Source organism: Cryptotermes secundus, unplaced genomic scaffold (genome assembly GCF_002891405.2).
Source record: "Cryptotermes secundus unplaced genomic scaffold, Csec_1.0 scaffold2419, whole genome shotgun sequence".
Classification (NCBI taxonomy): Eukaryota; Metazoa; Arthropoda; class Insecta; order Blattodea; family Kalotermitidae; genus Cryptotermes; species Cryptotermes secundus.
The window spans coordinates 164,724-186,087 of NW_019736438.1; the positions used below are offsets into that span (position 1 = coordinate 164,724).

General features: G+C 41.4%; 1 protein-coding gene across 1 annotated transcript in view; it reads right to left on the minus strand.

The window, feature by feature from the left end:
* Positions 1-21,364, minus strand: part of LOC111869976 (neurobeachin-like protein 1) — a 166,675-nt gene that overhangs the window by 85,331 nt on the left and 59,980 nt on the right. Inside the window, exons 24-34 of the mRNA XM_033753628.1 lie at positions 19,680-19,866; positions 19,310-19,452; positions 15,320-15,527; positions 14,036-14,154; positions 12,603-12,796; positions 11,538-11,681; positions 10,326-10,452; positions 8,821-9,069; positions 7,353-7,446; positions 4,485-4,643; positions 4,196-4,383 (exon numbers count right to left, since the gene is read on the minus strand). Of these exons, the coding sequence (XP_033609519.1) occupies positions 4,196-4,383; positions 4,485-4,643; positions 7,353-7,446; positions 8,821-9,069; positions 10,326-10,452; positions 11,538-11,681; positions 12,603-12,796; positions 14,036-14,154; positions 15,320-15,527; positions 19,310-19,452; positions 19,680-19,866 (1,812 nt within the window). The remainder of the gene's footprint in view (positions 1-4,195; positions 4,384-4,484; positions 4,644-7,352; positions 7,447-8,820; positions 9,070-10,325; positions 10,453-11,537; positions 11,682-12,602; positions 12,797-14,035; positions 14,155-15,319; positions 15,528-19,309; positions 19,453-19,679; positions 19,867-21,364) is intronic.

Genomic DNA, 21,364 nt, shown 5'->3' on the forward strand with positions numbered 1-21,364 from the left:
AGCACTTTGAAGACCCAAATAGACATGGAATATTAACATCCAAGACCAGATACTGATATATTACCAGGTGCCTCAGTCATTTTTTCATGAAAACTAGATTTTGGACTTACTTTATTCAAAACAGAAATGGAAGGGAACAAATGAAGAGCAATCAATATTTGCTGTGTACTTTTACTCTGTCATGCTTTAGCATGTTACACTTCAAGTTTCTCTTCATTTGAATAACATCTGCAGGAGGGAATGACACTTATGTGCACTGCTGCAACAGTCCATCACTTGATGGGACTGGCAGTGAACATAATAAATTGGAAAAAAGGTTTTGGTAATAAAAAACTGGATTGCAAATAATGGCAGATTATGGTATTGGTGGTACTGAACATTTGGGTTGTAACATGATAAACTTTAACTCAAAACAATTATGAAAACTTGTGCCTCTACAAAGTGTTATACTTCTTAAAGCCAGGATTTCTTCTTTCTGATGTTGACAATTGTCATTTGTAATAAGAATAAGGCTCCAGGAAGTTGAAATGTGTGAGATGAAGAACAAATGAAGCTACACTCTCTGGCTCAGGCAATCCAAACAATTTTACTTCTACGCACAAGAACCTGGACTACTACTTTCTTGAATTTCGTGGAAAGCAGAAGGAAACAGACAGAGGTGACATAAAGCATCAATAAACAAAATAATGTTGGGGTATCATTGACCAAGTTATAGAGTGAAACCCAATTAATCAGGGAACCATGACAGTTCATACGAAATTTGAGGTTGTTATGATTATAGTTTCCTGAGATGTGAACCCACATACTTTGGTAGATAGGTTCCATTAAAACATTGGTAACCATACACCAGACTACACAGCATCATACCACAAGAGATAGTAATCTTCATAGCAATCACCCTGTGATCCTCAAATCTTCATCTGTGGAACTTCCTACAGCCACCCACACACCTTTCATGTACATGATCCCACTCATAACTTTTTTTTTTTTATTTTATTATAGTTATTGACAATCTGAAATGTACATTTCCTTAAGCCAATGTGCTGACTAGTGTGCAGATTTTCAGCTTAATTAATGCACACCTTACATGATGTGAGTGGGTGACATCCATCGATGTTCACCTCATAGCCATAGGTCTTGTGGTGATTTGCATTTTAGACGTCTGTTAATCGGTGGCAGTAATAAGGGACGAATAAGTGGGTTGTCATGTTCTTTAAGTTTGTTGACGTAGGCAGAGCTGTGTTGGTGGATAACTTCCGTGACATGCTGCATTTTGAGATCAGTATGTAGAGCGCGGTTTGAGATGTACCAGGGTGCAGCAGTTATGGTTCTTAGGCTTTTTGATTGTGAGCGTTGGATGATGTCGACTGTAGATTTGAATGCGGTTCCCCATAGTTGGATGCCATATATCCATATAGGCCTGATAACTGTTTTGTAGATGAGTAGTTTGTTTGAAAGGGAGAGGTTGGATTTTCTGCCAATTAGCCAGTTGAGCTCTGCAGCTTTGAGGTCCATTATAACTTCTTCATGAAACACATTTTGACAAAATAAAAGGAGGCTTACAAGATCTCCTTGCTGTCTGTGTGCCTGTGTGTCGCTCCCACCCCTTAACATTGCTAGGCAATGGCTCAGGAAACATGTCCCCATGGGAATGAATACACACACAACAGAAGAATTGTTGGACACGGGGTTTTCTATGCAGTCCATGTCATTTCAAATATCAAATATGTATTGAAAGGAAAGCAGGCGATTAATTCTTCCCAGAACTTCTTGTTTCAGAGAGTGGGGGGGGGGACTTATGTTGAAACCACCTAAGAATATTTTTAAGAGCTGCTCTAGAGGTGCGGGTCCCTAGAGTAAAACACAGATGGTGCCACAAACTGTATTCAAGATCCTTTGGTAATAACTTTCGGTAATTTTCTCTTTTTTTACAATTTGGTTTTATTTTCCAAAAATCTTGGGAAGTGGGGGAGGCAGATATCTGGCCATCTTCCCTGATGATGTGTGGTCATGTATTCAACAAAATAGTAGCACAATATTTTTACATGTATTTATGTAGAATGTACATAGTGGATTTGTATTTATAAAAAATTGTTGATGTTAACCTTTATCAGCTGTGCATCACATTATTGTGACACAAATACACATGGTCCAGCTGGCCTGGCATCACACTTTTTCAATACAAATATCATTAAACGAGATGAATTTAAATTCTGGACACTGGGGCTATAGTTTTGGTGGGTGTAAATCCCCTAATTCAAGGTGAAAAAGTTTAATGAAATAATAGTGCAATGAGTAGTGTAAAATTTTAAACTGTTATCCAAAGAAATAAATGAGTGTCTTGAACTTTACCATATGCTGCTATCACAGGAGTTCACTTTTGATTGAACTAACTAATTCCATGAAGCTGAGCCTTTCTTGAGAAGCTGCCACTCGCTAAGCTACTCAACAACTTCCTTACATTTTATGGAACCTGAAGGTTCATTACCATGTTCCCAAGGGCTTTCCACTGGTCCCTATCCCGAGCCAGATCAATCCAATCCATATGTCCATTTTCCTTACCTTAGGCCGTCCAAGTTCGAGGCCCTTCATAACATTTTGTAACAAAATTATTTGTTATAGTCAGGAGTTGTTAGCCCCATGCCGAACCCCCAAGCTTGATGACCACCCCTTGTTGGCTGCCCACCACTGCTTTCTCATTGTATTTGCAGCCACCCTCCATAACTGGAGGCTGTCTCCTCCATCCACAACCTGACATTACACCATGCTGCTGTGTCAAGCATGTTTGACTGGTAGAATGGTTTTATGGTGGTCTGGTGTTTGGAAACACCGGTTCATATTCGTGGATGGCAGGGACCTAAATAGCATCCCTGGTGATGAGAACTTCCACTGCCCCTCTCAGAGAAGAAGTCAACTTTCCCAGAACTCTGTCACACTTAATGACATAAAACTGTCTCACACCAAAACTGTCACTGGAGTTGTAACTCTTAAAGCAGTTTTATTTACAATGTTCCATGATATGTTTACATTACTACCAATTAACTGTTATAATATTGTAACGTGGATGGACACAGCATTGCTAAGTAACTGACTGGTAAACACATATCACAGCAACGAATGGTCAAAAATAGTGTGTCCATTGCTAGGAAATGCATGGGTGCACATGCCTGACAACAAGATATGATATCCGTTGCTAAGCAGTGAGGTGTTTTCTTGTGGGTGGTCCGTGCCAAGCCTATATGGGGAGCAGTGAACACTGTTCGAGAGATTTCATCAGGAAGACCTTATTCAAGGCAGTCCAATACTTGATGTGTTAGTATAACGAATTGTAGTTATGACGTGGAAATTACAGAACAAATCCCGGAACCAATTATTTACTGTTGTGTTACCAAGATACATGATGTGATATGAAAAAAGAAGCAAAACAAATGATTTCCATTTAATGAAAATTCAGAAGTTGTACTGTTATAACGTGCAGCCAATAAAGTAGTTCCCCTCCTGGCATTTGCTTGGGTTACCTCTGCCATCATGCCAGCCCTGTCTGTCATCAACAACATACAAACAATGAGCTGGAGTCACATACACACACACACACACCCAAATTATAATTTCTAATTATTCATGCTGCTGGAGAAGCAACATATTTTGAACCTATAATTGTGCTCCAAAATGTAGTAAATCTTTATCCATAACACCCCACAGAAAGGCAGCAAACCTTCTATTCATAATACAGTCAGAAAGTAGCATATTTTGTATACATGGCTACTGCCAGAAAAATAACATAATTTTATCTGTAAATGTTGGAAGAAAATTTGCACAGTTTATATCCACAGTTGTTGGCTGAAGGGTAACATATATTCCATCTGCAATTGTCAGCAGGAAAGTCATGTATTCTTAACCACAATTAATGGCAGCAGAGAAGCGAGTATTTCTTATTCATAAATGGTGGAAGGTGGGCATGAGAAACCACACATGAAACACCCTGTTAACATATATGCTGCTTGCTGAATCACTGAACATTTCCTTCCTACCAAATGATAGTCGAGGGCCTATTATCATATTCTTTCAGACATACTGGGATTCGTTCAAACTCACAGACTTCTGTGGGACAGTGATATCATATGACACTATCAGGCACATAACTACATACAGAATGGAACATGACCACAACGAGAAAGCATCACAGCCATCCTACCTTCTTCTCCATGAACGTCTGCCACTGGGCCTCTTGACAGTAACACTGGAAATCATCGAAGAAGGCAGGTCCGGCCTGTGTCTGGGGAAGACCTGGCAGATGATTTGCCAACCCCAAGGTGACATTCAACTTCTCAAGCAGGGCTTTCACCACAGGGATCAGGAAGGAATAATGCTCCTGGTTGTCCACTGCAAATATTTCAGAATGAAGGAAGCATATCCACGTCTGGCCTGTTTTAGAGCAGCATTACCCAACAAACTGGCAGGACAAAGTACACATAAACAATTACCTTTGATAGTTTTCTGCACTATCCGATTCATGAAGTAAAGGAGATAAGCGCCCTCCTCAGGCTCCCTCATGTTGCGAGTCTGTATGAGTGTGTGAAGCTTGGCCGTTGCCATGGCACAGAGTTCGAGGTTGCTGTTAGCAGAGCAACTCAGCAGGATGCCTGTAATGCACAGGCCAATGCATCATATGATCACACTGATATTGCCCCACACTTCCAGTCCTTGCCCAGTGTCCCCTTTGCTGTTCACTGCTAAATGGGACTCTTGAAAACCACAAAGAGGAAATAACAAATAGAGAGAAAAAGATAAGTAATGAAATAAAAGAATATAATAATATCACCAAGTTGGAAGAATAAATGAAGCCAGATTCTTAAAGATTACTGAACTGAAAATGAAAGGGAAACACACATGACAGAAACAAAGATCAAGAGGTTATGAAAAGCACACAAAAGGACAGAAGTGAAAAGACAACATATTAAACTTCTATACAAATATTTATTGTTGTTATAATGAACATAAGGTTGACCTTCTTACAGCCACTAAAGTACACTCTCAATATTCCAGTCTGTTGTGTATTCATTAGCCATTGCATAGTATTACTTTGGATGATGGCAATTCCTCCGCTTCTGTACTGTTTCTTGGGTTTTTGTTTTGTCTCCGGTTGGTCTGCACTGTGTAACTTAGACACTGACTAGAGAGGAATCACTGCCTTCTACAGTTGCATTACTTTGTTATACCAAACTGTTTTCATGGTGACCTGATTACTGAGTCACTGCATATAATGCAACTGACAACTGGTGTGTTGGAGGTACAGGGTGCAGCAGCATAATTTGCTGATTTGAATTTGGAGCCAGGAAGCGAAGTTTGGCCGTTAGAGGGTGCAGATGGCCTCATTCGAACGGGTGGGTCAGGAAATTTTCTCTTCCTTCCACTTTAGTACCGAGAATGCATTGGATGAAGGAACAGTGCGCGTTTGCCGTAGAGGCTTACTTTTCTAACGGTCACTCGACTGTCGCCACGCAGCGAGCATTCCGTGCGCACTTCAATATTTCAGCCCGAGCTCGTGTTCCTGGTCATCAATTGATTGTTACGTGGGCAAACACATTCAGGAGAACTGGCAATGTGGAAAAGAGAAGAACAGGCGAACGGCCCGTCAGATCACCCCAAAACATTGAGGCGGTAAGGCAGTCTTTTTTGCGATCTCCTCGGCGCTTGGCATGCAAGCATGCAGCTGCCCTTGGAATGTCTGATCATTGTGTGAGGCGAATTCTTCATGATGACCTTCACTTTCATCCTTACAAGTTGGCCGTGGTGCAAGAACTCACTGAACGTGATTTTGCTGCTCGGCAACATGCATGTGAAGTGTTCCTTGAAACTTTGCCTGATGATGCGCTTGTGTTCTTTAGTGACGAGGCTCATTTCCATCTTTCTGGATGCGTGAACAAGCAAAACATGTGCTACTGGAGTGATAACAATCCCCGAGAACTTCATGAGAGGCCCCTTCATTGTGAACATGTAACTGTTTGGTGTGTATTGTCGAGAGTAGGGATTATTGGTCCCTGCTTTCTTGAAGAGAATGAGGTTGCAGTTACAGTGAATTCTGTTCGCTATGTGAAAATGGCTGAAGAATTTTTTTTGCCAAGTCTTGATGAAATGGATGTTGGGGATGTGTGGTTTCAGCAGGATGGAGCCACGGCACACACGGCGCGAACTGCAATGCGTGTTTTGCGGGAACACTTCCCCTGGCGCCTGATTTCTTTGAGGGGCCATCTTCAGTGGCCGGTGTGCTCACCAGATATAGCCCCTTGTCACTATTTCTTATGGGGGTATCTGAAATCCCTTGTGTACACCAATCGTCCAAGGACCCTTGCTCAACTGAAGGAGAACATTCGCCAAGCCATTGCCAACATACCCATCGCTATGCTGGAAAGAGTAGACCAACACTTCAGAATTCAGGCAATTCAGTGTATCGCAAATGGGGGGCGCAACTTGTTGGATACAATTTTTAAAACAGAGTAAACGTAAATTTCCAATGTTGTAGAATATGGAGAAAAAATAATTACGATACCTATAACATCTTTTGTTTTACTGACCCTTCAAATCAGCAAATTATGCTGCCGCACCATGTACATTGTCACCAACAGCATGTGAACCAATGGGCGGTGGAGCTCCTGTGGCCTGCACTGATCAGCCAGTGCTTGATCAATGTGGGTGGCTTCCGCAGAAGAATAAGAGAGGAAACTGATGAGGAAGACAGAGATGGAGAGGCTTGGTTGCTAGATGCCCCACAATAAGAGGAGGAACGTGACTGTTGTCATTGTGGTGGTGGTAATGACTATGACAATGATGACAACTATAATGAAGATGGTAATAACAAATGATTTAAATGAAAGCAAGCATTTTATAAGCTTCCTATCGTGACTATCTTATGCACTTGCATTTAGCTGCATTTTTAAAGGACCTGCTTCACAAGTTCTAGGTTACATTATGCAACTTACAGGATTAAAGTTGCAGAGAACTTTCCTAAACACAGACCAAAAGTGTCTCACAAATGGGCCTATCAATGATAATCATGCTGAGTCTGTGAAGGGAAGTCACATCAGTGGTGGGAATGGTTTTTACATCTCTCGATATTGTATTTCCCTTAGGCTCCCAGTGAGCCAGCTCAAGGAGCTTGTACCTAATGAAAGATATCACTACCAACATCCATTATAGCACTGGTATATGACTGCAGGGGTAAGCATAATAGCTCTCAGGTACAGAAGAGGGTCAACTCCTCAGATTTCTTTCCATCACTTAAGCACAGAGCACACTACAAATGCTAACAGCTGAGGCAGACACACCACACTGCACTCATCACTCAAACTCACCAAAAGCCATCTTAGCCATCTCCATCCACTCTTCACCAGGTCCCTCCTGGAACACCAGGAGAGCATCCAGGAGGCCAAGTACACCGTCCAGCAGCTGCAACCCCAGTAATGCCTCAGAACAGGGTTTTCAGATAAGTTTTCATTGTGATCAAAGTTTAAACCGTGATCTTCTGGGTTGTGACACCATGTAGACTGTAGGTATCAACTACCTGATGCTCCATCTTCAAGGTTATCACCTACCTGACTACACAATGTCACAATCTAAACCAAACATTCACCATCCAGAACACAAAACGCTATCTTTGGATGCTACCCTGAGCTACAAACACTTAGCTGGATAACCAGGAATCAAAATTCAGTTCCCTGAAAGAGCAGAGATCTTTTCCTCTTCTTCATGGTGTCCAGACCAGCTGCAGGACCAACTCGACCTCCTATCCAGTGGGTACCAGGAGCTCTTTCCTTGGAGGTAAAGTAGCAGGGGCATGAAACTGACCAATCATCTCTATCTAGTGCCAAGTTGAAGAAAGTAGGAGCTATACCTCCACTCCTCATATGGCTCCATGCTGTGATGCTCAATTAGCACAGGGATAATCCTAAGTTAACTGACTATAGCTTACTTCCCCAATACCTGCTGCTTTATAGTCCATTTTAATAATAATTCTCATCCAATTCTGATGACTCCCATCATTTCAGTCTCACACCTCATATTCATTACCCATTCAGTAGGACATTTCAAATGGCCTGTTCAGTTTTATTAATTATACAGTTCCTTTAGTTTCTGGATAGCTCAGCCGGTATAGTGACTGGCTATGGGCTGGACAACTGAGGAGTCAGAGTTAGAATCCCAGTAGGGTCAAGATTTTCTCTTCTCTACAGCATCCAGACTGGCTCTGGGGCCCACCCAGCCTCCTATCCAATGGCTACCGGGGGCTCTCCCCAGAGGTAAAGCAGAAAGGGCATGAAGCCGACCACTCACGTCCAACTAGTACCAAGGTCAAGAAAACGTGGATCTATACATCCATTCCCCCACACGTCTTCATGGTGTAGCGCTTAATTAGGTAAGCATAGGGACAACTTTATGTTTTTACCTTATTTAAGTTTAGTGTGACACTGTCACATTTACATAGTGATGAATGTTAGTATAATTAGTGAATAATGAATTGGAAAGGATGTGGAAGGAAGTGATCATGACCTAACCTGGAGCACTACTCTGGCATTTACCTGGAGGGACTGAGGACACCCACATAGAAACTCAGTCAGGTCAGTTGGTGTCCAGGCACACACTCCACTCCAGGAGCTCCATTTGCTTGACCAGGAAAATTAGTGTCTCTGATATCCTGCAGGCCCTCAGAGCATTGATGGCACGATGGGCAACAGATGACCAGCACCAACCCCACTTCATTCAACACTGACTAGCCTAAGACTGAACCTGGGCCTCCATAATGACAGGTAGCCTTTGAACTCTTACCTTTGTAGAAGTTTTTTTTGAAGTATCTTCATTGGGATCCAGCACCACAAGGTCATAGATCCACCTCATAAGCTGAGCAGCATTTTCTGCCTGGACTGACAGCGCCATTGTCTGCCCGACATCTCGCAGATCTGAAAGCGAAGCCTGGACACCCATCTCCAGGATCCGCAACTTCAGCTGTAGGTGTGAGCAGTACAGCTCGTTGTTCAGCCCAAGGAAGTTCACACATGTCATAACCTGACCACGTTCCTGTACACCGCAACGCAAGATGATGCACATCAGGCAACACAATATTTCAATACCCCAAATATAAAAGCCTAGCCTTGTCCTGTATCTCAGATTCAGAACCAAGTCCATACTTCAACCAGACAGTCCACATCTGAATTATATTGACTATGGATTCAACAAGATGCTAGACGTCTTGGCAGTCCCGGCTATGAATTCAAACAGACGCTTCACATCTGATCATTGAACTATGTATTTGATTTGTTTCACTGTGGTCTGTCACACTAATATGAAAAAGTTAAATAGTTCTGTTCAATGTGACAGGTTATGGTTTTCTTATTTCAGTTATTCATACCCTTACATGTTTTGGTCTTCAGAGACCATCTTCAGAGGGACACTTTTTACATCAATACAGTTAGAAACCAGTATTATAGTACATATTCTAAAAGTTAAAAAATATACATACAATATTAATAATATACAATTGGCTATAAAAGCGAAAGTCTTTACAAGTACAGCGGCTGTTCGAATACTTTAAAATATTTATAGTTAGTTTGTTAAGATTCTATCTGAATCAAAGAAATAATAAGAGGGATGACACAAACCAGCTTGGTTTATGAATTCCAATAGAATCTTAACAAACTAACTATAAATATTTTAAAGTATTCGAACAGCCGCTGTACTTGTAAAGACTTTCGCTTTTATAGCCAATTGTATATTATTTATATTGTATGTATATATTTTAACTTTTAGAACATTTACTGTAATAGTGGCTTCTAATTGTATTGATGTAAAAGGTGTCCCTCTGAAGATGGTCTCTGAAGACTGAAACATGTAAGGGCATGAGTAATTGAAATAAGAAAACCATAACCAGTTGCACTGAACGGAACTATTTAACTTTTTCATTGAACTGTGTGCTTGGCATTTGAGCAATCATGATTCTGAAATCAACCAGGTGCTCTGCATCTGAACAATAATGGCTATGCATTCAACAAGCTGCTACATATCTGAGCAATCCTGGCTACAAATTCAATCAGGCGCTTCACATCTGACTACTGAACTACATGCTTGGCATCTGAGCAATTGTGATTTTGACTTCAATGAGGTGCTCTACACCCGACCATGATTTGATTCAACCAAATGCTCCACATTTGAGCAATTACTACTCTGAATTCAACCAGGCAATCTAGATGTGATAAGGACAGAATTCAATCAGGTGCTTTACGTCTCAATAATTGTGACTCCGAAGTCTAGCACATATTTTGCTTGGCAACACAAACCTTCCAGGCCTCCTTGCTGGCTCCTTCCACTCCCCTCCATAGCACTGTGAACAGGATGTTTGCCACCAGGTAACAGAGTTCCTCCTCCTGGTCCACTAGTTTCTCAGCATCCATTTCCTTCCACTGCCTACAGCAGAAACCTCTTGTGGGTCACATCTACACTATTTTGCTATAACCAGATTACACACTTGTCATATCCCAGAAGGTACAATTCCTGTGTACTGTGATTCACTGGAGACAGGTCTTCTGAGGATCAGTAATCTGTCTGCCCTGAATCTCATTTATGCTGTCAGTGGCTTACACAATATGGAGTAAAATTATAGGATAATAAATAAAATGAATTGAAAAAATGTGGAAGGAAGCAGTAGTGACATATGTGAGGTGTGAAGGACTGGGGTCCTCCCATGTATGCAGCAGCAGTAGGGTTTACAATGGTTACTACTGCTTACTATTGTGACCATTCTCATTAACATTCTTGTCATTGGTAGGGGGTTAGGAAGCTACAAGTTATGTTCACAGTGCGGTCTTCCAGAACATGACATTGTATTGCAGTCCAGCAGATAGTCTACATGTTCCTCCAAAATGTTCGTACTCACTTACCAGACTACACAGTTTCATAATCCAGAAGACAACAATATGAACTTCCAACACTGCAAAACTATAAGTTTCATACAGAAGTCAGTGTCACAGCTCAGGCACTTACTCGCTGAGTTCCCATTGTGTTGGCCAGAGCTCAATACCAGGTTGGGTCATGTGGGATTTGTGGTGGGCAAAAATTAACACTACACAATTTCTCCAAGCATAGCCTTCTTCCCACGAATGTGAATACAATTTTGTCATCAAATAACATTGCTGTATTTAGAATTATGTTATCATTTACTAACTCATTCTGCTGAGTGTGGTGCCCTTGTTCATATTTGGGAAGACCTGCATGTCAGTACGGAGACTGTCAATTCCAACTGACATTTTTTGTGGGTTTTCTCAATCTCTCAGACAAATACATGGATAGAATTTTCTGTTAGGTCATGACCATGTCCTTCCAAATTCCTTCCAATTTATTACCCACTAATCATACCATCATTTAACACTTCCTTGTCTATGCTACTTATAGTGTAGTTAAATAATAAATAAACAGAATACATGGCTTATCATAATGGACAGAGGTAATGTAACAAACTGCAAAGCAGCATAGCTCCTGAGAGGGAAACATACTTCAGTGCCACAGACATGAGCCCCTCCTCTTGATCCTCATTGATGCTCTGCACAGATGCAATGCTGATGTCATCCTTGGTGGATGCAGTGTTGTCATTCTGGTTAGGTGATGACAGGTCCTCGGTGCTGCTGCTCGAGCCAGACCTACGAATACAAGCATGGTACACACTCAGTCAAATTTAATTGCATGAACTACGGTTAAAAAAGGCCAATTATGGCACCATATTTAACAATACAAAAACTGTGGAGCTGAGAGTCACAGACTGTGAGTTTCACAAAGGTGATAGGAACACAGATATTACTCTCATGAGAAAAGTGAACTGAGAGCATAAGGAATAAAAAAAAATGTAAAGATAAAAATCTTGAAGATCAATTAATAAATAATAGAATAACATGGTTATAGATGGGTTCTAGGAATGTACAAAGACAGACACGCAAAGAAGGTTTCAAGCATGACTCTAAAAGGAAATACAAGTTATAGGTTATGGAAGATGTTCTGTGAAAGGAAGAAAGAACATGGGAGAAACTGAGGAGGAGGAAAAGCTTTTGGTAAGACAATGACAGATGGAAAGACTTGGTTGCTAGATGACGTATGAAGAAATCAGAAATGTTTTAGGCAGCAGAAGAAGATATTGTACAGAACAATACAGACATCATCACAAACTTTTACATCCTATTTACCACAGACATAAATCATTATTCCTTGTACGTCACCAAAAAAAGAAATATATCATAATAAAAATGATTTTAAAAAAAGTTGCAAATCTTAAATATAACTATTTTTTCATGTGTGCACCAGTTCGTTCTATGATGACCCATTTTCTATTTGATATGATTTTGACATTATTAGCTGACAATAACCGCATCTCCTGATATGAGCCTAATTAAATTCACCTATACTGAGGCCACCAAAAGAAGCCACACCCCTCTCCAGCATACTCTCCTGTATTCTCCTCCACGGTCTAGCCAATCTGTTCATATGACTGCAGATAAGGATAACCTGTGTTGTGACAAGACAACTTTGCCTTCACACTTGTATATAAATAACTGAACATGCTTGTTCACCTGTTCCCCAAACTGAGGGCATCTAAGTCCAGACCAAGGGATGCAAGCAACTGTGGTGTTCGAACTGGGCGAGGAGAAGCCCGTGATGGTGATGGTGAACATTCCCGGTCTGAGGCACTGTCATACAGAGAGATCAGACTGCGACGCTGCTTTAACCGTGAGACAGCAGATTCTCCTAACTCTTCCAGGCTCTCCTATAGCAACAATATCAATAACATATGTTTGCTACTGGACTGCTGTAGGCACAACATATCCACATCATCTGCCATCTTGTATTTTGTCCCTTCCAAAATTAATTTAATTTATTTTTAACGTTATTTGCAACTGTTCCTATTCCTGAACATCTGTAGATACCTCCAGTCAACTGTGGCCAGACACAGCACTGACGTGGGTCATCATACCTTTCCCAGCATCAGGCATCAGCTCCACCCCAACAATATGAATGTGGGAAACAGAGTTTCCCTAAGCAGATCACAGAAGCTTCTAATCCATTCCATGAAGGAAGGAAAAACATCCCCCCCCCCAGGACAAAACAGTTACTTCCTCCTTGGATGACATTCCTCTGCCAGGACCTTCAAAAAATGGCTGATTTCTAGTTTCCCTTCTCCAGGGGCCATAAGAACAGGCTGTCTCTTCTACAGTTCAATTTCCTTCCTGTGCCAACAATACTGTGGTCCAGAAAAGGGCCATTTTCCTGGCACAGTTCCTCTTGACTCCGACCAGGATTTATCTGCGGATCTGAATGACCCCTCCCCTCCAACCAGCCTATATCACCTAATTACATCTTCACCCTACTCTCTCTGGCAGCACATTCCTGCCAACACAGGTATCCAAGCCAAAACCTACATGGCCTCACTATCCAGATGACCACAAGCCGACCAATCATTACTGCCAAAACATCACAACTTTCAGAACGTTTAATCTCGCCTAATAAAACAATGAGATTAACCTCTACTGTCTAGGAACTGGCAGTCTAAATGCCCTGTTACTACAAATGTTAGTGGCCAGATTTTTAACTTTGGGGTAACAGCATTTGTACCCAGAAATGTGATGCTAGGCCAGATGCAGATGTACATGTGCTCTCATAGTACTGCATGCATGCCCAGTGAAAGATAAACAAAGGATGAGAGAAGCAGGCAATATGGCATAAAAGGAACAAATAACATAATCATATAAAATTTTGATTCAAAAACCTGACAGAAAGAGATCACTCAGAAGGTTTGGGTACACTCCTGCTTAAGGGAAACCTTGTACCATGTGCTGTAGTTAGATGCAGTGCTTAACATAATTCCATAAGGACATATCTTGTGACACTGATGGAGGAAAGCTGACATCCATTACGGAAACCCAGAACTATGAGCCACAGTATTTCTGGATGTGTTTTTGTGTTGCTCCTTGGTATAGCAGTCACCACAAAAATGCTTCATGTTTACCTGCATCTCGAAAGTTTTTTGACGGAACACAGAGTATGCAGACGCGACAACTGAGGTTATGTTATCAGCTGCATAATGTATGTTGTCAGCTACGGCGCTTGTCACAGTGTCTGCCACCTCTGGAAACACAATCCATACATAGTAAGTACAATTCTGTACAATAAAGAACATGTGTGAAATCAGTGTCTTCTTGGATATGATATCACATGATCTGGTAGACAGTATTACAGAGGAACTCACTGCTTCCGCCTTCAGGGCTGAAGATGGGGGCAACATGATCCTCCAAAGTGTTGACACCCTTCTATTAGACTACATGGTATCACATCCCAGAAGAGCATAATCACAATATTCACTGTTATTGAAACTCAAATCTCACACATACAGACACATATACAAAAATCTTCTTCGCATCTTGCAGGATAGTTCTACCCTGAGTCACTATGGTCCTCTTGAAAGGAAACAGTTCTGCTGGCTTTGTAAAGTTGGTAGTCGGAAATACATTAATTATTTGTAATTTAATGTAATCACTTAATAGCACAAAATGAAATGAACGCTCTGAAGCCTGAAATTAATGCAAATGTTATTTAACAATTTAATTCTACCTCACAGAAAAACAATGAATGTCTATTACAAAGACAAAGCGTTTAATGCTGTTTATTCTGCGAATCATACAATACATAAATACACCATGTCAGCAAAATCCATGAGTTCTTAATGTTAAAGCAGCTGACATATAGAGTAATCATTGTACTTTAAAGGGTGAATTCAAAATTATGGTTTTAGTCTTAGTTTTCGACAGTTTCATTAATCCAAGGTTTCTACCTTGTATTAATGTAAGCATTGAAGGTATACAGAAAAATCATACAGGATCTGCTTATATTGCTTTCACTAGAACTGGAAACTAAGTGGAGTTCTGCTCTTTGAAAATATGTTTAACAAACAAATTCACATTCTATGATGGTATTTGGCGATTAACACAACAGTAAATAAAAAATAGACCAATCAAACTGCTTACTTATTGCTGTGTTTACAGCCAAATACATCAATCATTATACACATCAGGATGCAAAGAGTGAAGATAAATTCGCATTAATTGAAAATTAATCTTCCACAGTGTTACATTTGGTACCACTGCAAAGTTTTACATTTCCATTCTTCCTCTCCCTCCTTTACTTCCTTCCAAGCCACAGTATATGTCATCAGTGCATGCCTCAGCTGACAGTTCTGGTGAAAAACATGGTGGTGTCAAACCAAATACCTTCATCCACAGAGGCCAACAGATACCTTTAATCTCATTTTCCAAGACCAAGGCTGCATCTGTGACATGCGTTGAAATTCTCAACACTGACGATGGAGAATATGAGGTATTCTCCAGTTCCAAATTCTCTTCATCAAATGACATGAGGTCAGGAAAAGATCCACTCTGCTGTGGTTTTGGGGTGCTGATTGATCGCTTCACAAGGAGTCGAGTGATGCAGTCCTGCCAACCCACCTGCCCATACAAAATTTATTATATGAGGTCATAAGAAGAAAGAATAATTAGCCTCTTCATCCAGGAATGGTGCATTTAAATCCCCAGCCACAACAGGTGCCAACAGCAGGATTGTTTGTCTGGGGTAGTGGCACTTGAATGGAAAACAATACAAGGCTGGGTCTGGCCCATGTATATGCATGGTCACAATAGTGTGACGCATGGCCAATAAAGATTAAGTATATTAGTTGTGACCTGCTTGAAGGATTATGTTATGAACAACAGCACTCAGATGTCTTATCACTGAATTATATCAATTAAGAGTTGATAATGTTAACCTTATCAACACTGTAATCATAACATGACAAGGAATCCACATTAATTCTGAAAACTAAATGGAGTCTTAGTGAGATGTACACAGATTACAAGGTGTGGAAGTGAAGTAAACACAGAGTACAGTGGAACTCCCACTTGATGTTCCTCAATTTAAGGTTTCTCCCCATCTAACAAACAACTTCAACAATACCAAATATTCAGTATTAAATTTCCTTCCAGGTGCCTAGGCCTAGGTGTTTGGGTTTTAAACGTGGCAGACCGGTCACCTAGATTTAGGCTTTTAGGACACGTTATGTTGCAACACACTATTCCTCACTTTGGTGGCCACGTGTCTGTAAAAGCACTGCGTAGCTGACCTTCGGAATGTTTGTTTTCCGAGTCAGCAACGTGACCACTCTCTATTCCCCTCTCACTCTAAAGAAAAGTCCCTTTGTTCAAGTCGAAGCTTCTATGTGTGAGGCAAGATATTCTCAGTGTCAACATGGCTCAGAGACAAAAGCAGTTGAAGGCTGCGCGAGCTCTCAGAGAAGAAGAAATCTGTGATTTGATCTCTGATGAGTTATCTGACTTGCCAACTGCTTCGTCTTCTGATAGCGAGGACAGTGTCAGTGGCAGTGACAGGGGCCCCCAAAATATTGTGACCAGAAGAGAAAGTGAAAGTGACAGTGAGAGCTCCGATCAAAGTGCGAGGACAGCCACATGGGGTGAAGTGGACAAAACACCCACTTTGGGAAAGTTTACTGGTGATCCAGGGGTGAGACAAATGCCATCGGACCCTACGTAAGTGTCTGAAGCAGCTGAACTGTTTTTTGGAGATAGTTTCTTTGACATGTTGTGTCAGGAGACCAACAGATACTATCTCCAACACCGTGAGGCGTACGACAGTACCTATAAGGTGCTGAAGTGGGTGGATGTCACTTCAGCAGAAATGAAAATTTTTTTGGCAATAATCATTCTAATGGGGTTTACAAAGAGGGATAATTTGAAAGACTATTGGTCCACTGATCCATTTTTAGAAATTCCCATTTTTGGCAAACTCATGAGTCGTAAGAGATTTGAACAGATATGGTGGTGTTTGCATTTCAATAATAATGAACTGCAACCACAATCAATGGGCAGGCTTTTCAAAATTCAGCCCTTATTAGACTTTTTTGTTGAGAAATTTCAGACAGTTTATAAGCCAGAGCAGCAACTGTCTTTGGACGAATCTGTGATTCCTTGGATGGGAAGGCTTCGTTTTAGAACGTATAATCCTGGGAAACTCACAAAGTATGGCCTACTTGTTCGTGTAGTCATGGAAAGCATTTCAGGCTATATTGGAAATATAGAAATTTATTCTGGTGAAGGCAAGATATTGCAAGAAACTATTGTTTCCATTTTGGATCCCTATCTGGATCAAAATTATCACGTTTATCAAGATAATTTTTATAACAGTGTGGCAACTGCAGAATACCTACCTTCAAGGAAAGTACATATTTGTGGTACAATTAGGGTGAACAGAGGCCTTCCTCCAGATCTGAAAGAGGAACGTAAATCCCTGAAACGTGGTGACACCACATTCAGGAGGAAGGGGGACATTCTTCTTCAGTCCTGGAGGGATATTCGCGTTGTGCATATGATTTCCACTATTCACAATTCGAGCATGGTCAATGTTCAAAGACGACACGGGCAAGTGAAGAAGAAGCCTCTTTGTATTTCTCAGTACAATATGTTCATGAAGAGAGTTGATAAGAGCCGACCAATACTTGGCCTATTATTCCCTTCCTAGGAAAACAGTAAAATGGATGAAGAAAGTTGCCTTGTGGCTTAAAAATTGTGCCCTTTTCAATTCATTTTTGGTTTTCAAACAGCTAAACGAAAATTCAACTTTGAAATACAAGGCATTTCTCATGAATGTGGCAAAAGCCTGGGCTACAGACCTCACAGTGGCGGCAGAACCTGCGTCAGACACAGACGTAGTACGACTGGGACCATCTACTCCCACCCCACGGAGGCCTCATATGGACCCGCCTGGGCGACTCTCGGGTGATATGCGGAAACATACCATCGTGAAAATTGTGATGAGCGAACAATCAGCGGGGCAGTATCCTTCTAGGCAATGCCATGTGTGCGCTGTGCACAAGAAGCAAAGCAAGACTTCCTACGTCTGCAAGTTCTGCGTCATGCCTCTTCACAGAGGGGAATGTTTCCAGAAATATCACACTCTGAAGCACTTCTAGGAGCTCTGGGAAGTCTTCTCCAAAAATTTTAGTTCATAAAATTAATTAGGAGATTTTATATTAATTTTTAAAGTGAACAGTGCACAAGTTAGGGTAGTAGGTTTAAAAACGCCAGTCTCCAGGGTGATTTAAATATTTAAATCCCCGGTCCACGAAGTGTTAAGATTGTCTTCAGCCTAGTGTTCAAATCTATTGCTTCCCAAGGTAAGAGTGAAGTTGTCCCAATGCTTAATTAATTAAGCACTATGCCATGAAGATATATGGGGGAGTGGAGGTGTAGTTCCATCATTGTTGATCTTGACACTAGATGGAGGTGTCAGCTTCATGCCCTCATCATTTTACCCTCAGGGCAAGTGCCCACAGTATCCAGTCAATATGATGATGAGTGGGCCCCAGAGCTGATCTGAACATTGGAACAGACAAAAATATGCCCCTACCAGGAATCAAACCCAGGTCAACCAGCACATAGCCCACTGCTATACCAACTGAGCTACACTCATTCCCCACTGTTTCCCAATCAGGCCTTAAATGGGTTTCACTGTATTGAGGAATGTATAAGATGGGCTAAAAACTAAGACCACTGACCTAGATGAGATAGAAAGTGAAGAAAACAAGACGAAGCTACCCCTGTTAACAGGCTGCTGAGGCCCACAGGGTTGTGAGATGTCAAGGCTCCCACATTTTCAAGATAATCGGCTCATAGATGGCAGTGAGGTTGTCAGCCTTACAAAACAGCCGCCCTTTAACCCCAGGAATATTCCTGGTACTCATTTCTGTTAGAGGCTGAGTCAACTGCAGGACCATAGTGCGGGTAGAAGCATTAGGTCACTTGAAAAAATCAATGACCTGATTGGAAACTGAACCTGTGACCATCCTGCTTGTAGCATAGTGCCTGAACCAAAAACACTGCTATGTCCCCCTTGAAACACTATACGAAATCATAAAATTTGAGGTTTTGATGGCAGAGTAAGGAGATTACGGCACCATGCAGTCTTGTAGATGGCTACCAACATTTTGAAGGATCCTGCTGCCTCCACTGGTAGCCACCTGTAAGACTAAACAGAATACTTCACAGTCTTCTATTAAAAGGCAGTACTGTTCCTCTCTTTCCAGAAATATGCATCATCACGATAATAACACCGATAATAATGGCACAATGACATGACATCAGTTTAATGTTGCATGAAGATACTGGGACAGCAGAGACACAAACCCAAATCCCAATGGAAGCAACACAAATATCCATACTTGTCTGGCGAAGTGGTGGGGAGCATTGGCCTTCATGAATGTCGCAGTGAGGATTTTCCGTGCAGCTTCCAGCTTCAGGTCAAGGTCAGCAAGAGACAAGGCATGCAGCAGTGAGAGTGCCCCGGCATAAGCTCCACTGCTATCTGCAATGAGCAGTGAGCGCACACCCTTAGTGAAACCCCTCTCCCACAGATCCATGTCATGAAGAAATGCACAGAAAGACACTGTTTGTTAGGTCTCTGAAGCAGGAAAGAATTTTTAATTTTGAGCATCGGAACTGATGCAATGTTCAAGGCATTGGTAATTCAGAACATAATTTACATAATATAAGTAGGGACCATCTTTGCGGGATGCAATCACAGTTACAAACCTGCGGACAGGATCTGGTCGAGAAGCAGGGCAGTGACCTCCATGGAGAACTGCTGGTCTTGAAGCAAGGCGATCAGCCCAGGGTACATCCCCATGGACTTCCCTCCCAGCACAGATGTATCCTGCAGTCTGAGTCGAGACTTGTCACGCTCATACACACAGTCTGACCGCAGTAACACTGACAACAGCTGAAGGGCAAACATATACAGAACTCTTATATATTTATTACTTATTTATCTAAGATTCAGTGACATTGCCTGTATCTCAGACCATAAGGTGTTGAATGGTGGGGCAATTAATGAATAACGGGTTGTAGTGGGTTTGGAAGCAAGTAGTCATGACCTACTTTGAGATGCTATCCTAGAACCTTCCCAGAGACACTGACAAAACCACAAGGAACCTCTGACACAAAAGAGAAAGCATCCCAGCCAAGATTCAAACTGTCACATTATAACACAAGTCAGTAGCATTAGACCTGAGCCTATTTTCTCAGTTAGAATGTTTATTACCATATTAGCCTGAATATTAGGTGTGATTTTTAATACTTAAGTCTTGGATAAGAGGGGCCATATTATTTTTGGGTGCTTCAGAATAAATATCTGTTAAGCCACTGTGAAATTTTGTCTATAATGTTACTTTAATTTTATATCAACACCTTAATTTTCGTGTTTGGCATCCTGTTATGTGTGTATATCAATGAATGTTATTGCATTTGTTTATTTACACATGCCTGATGGTGGTCATGAGACCGAAACGTGTAGTGTGACACTCGTTTAAGAAATCGATTATATACTGATATGCATGTGCCAATCGGCTGTATATTAAACTCTAATCTCTTAACTAACTGTCATAGCTGCTCACTCACTCACTCACTCATGGAACTGAGCCCTTCTTGAGAAGTTGCCAATTGCGCAGCTACTCAGGAGCTTCCCAGCATTTTATCGAACCCGAAGGTTTATTTCCATGTTCACCAGAGCCCTCCACTGGTCCCTATCCTGAGCCATATCAATCCAATCCATATCATCCCATCCTATCTCTTTAAGGTCCATTTTAATATTGTTCACCCATCCATGTCTTGGTATTCCCAGTGGTCTCCATCCTTCCAGCTTTCCCACCAATATCCTACATGCATTCCTCCTCTCCCCCATTCATGCTACATGCTCTGCCCATCTCATTCTCCTTAACTCTTTGACTGGCGCGAAGGGTATTTAAATCCCACCCCTGTCCTGGCAGGCCCTTTAAACCTTATGTCGCTAAAATGCATGTAGTTACTTTTTCCTAAACAACTTCAACAAAAATTGGTTTTTAAAAACGAAATTTTCAGGAACTAATTAAAATACAATATTTTATGCAATAAATGCCTTTCCATACCTCTTTATTAGTTTTTCTTCGTGTGATAAACATTGAAACATGAAAGTTTGCAGAGAGCCACACCACAGCCTGCACACATGATACTTCTTTCTTTTCTAATCTTGTGCTTAGCACTCATGCGACATTTTCTCAGGGCACCATTCTTCTTGTTACTGGGAGGAACATGGACCATTCTGTGAATTTTCAAGCCACCCTCTAGACGATTTACTGGCTCTTTCACTGGTGGTCTTTTCAAGGTCGAGGGCGGAGGCGTGACTGCACTCGAGTCTGACGCAATAGATTCGTCATCCACTTCATTCCTTGACTCTTCTCCCT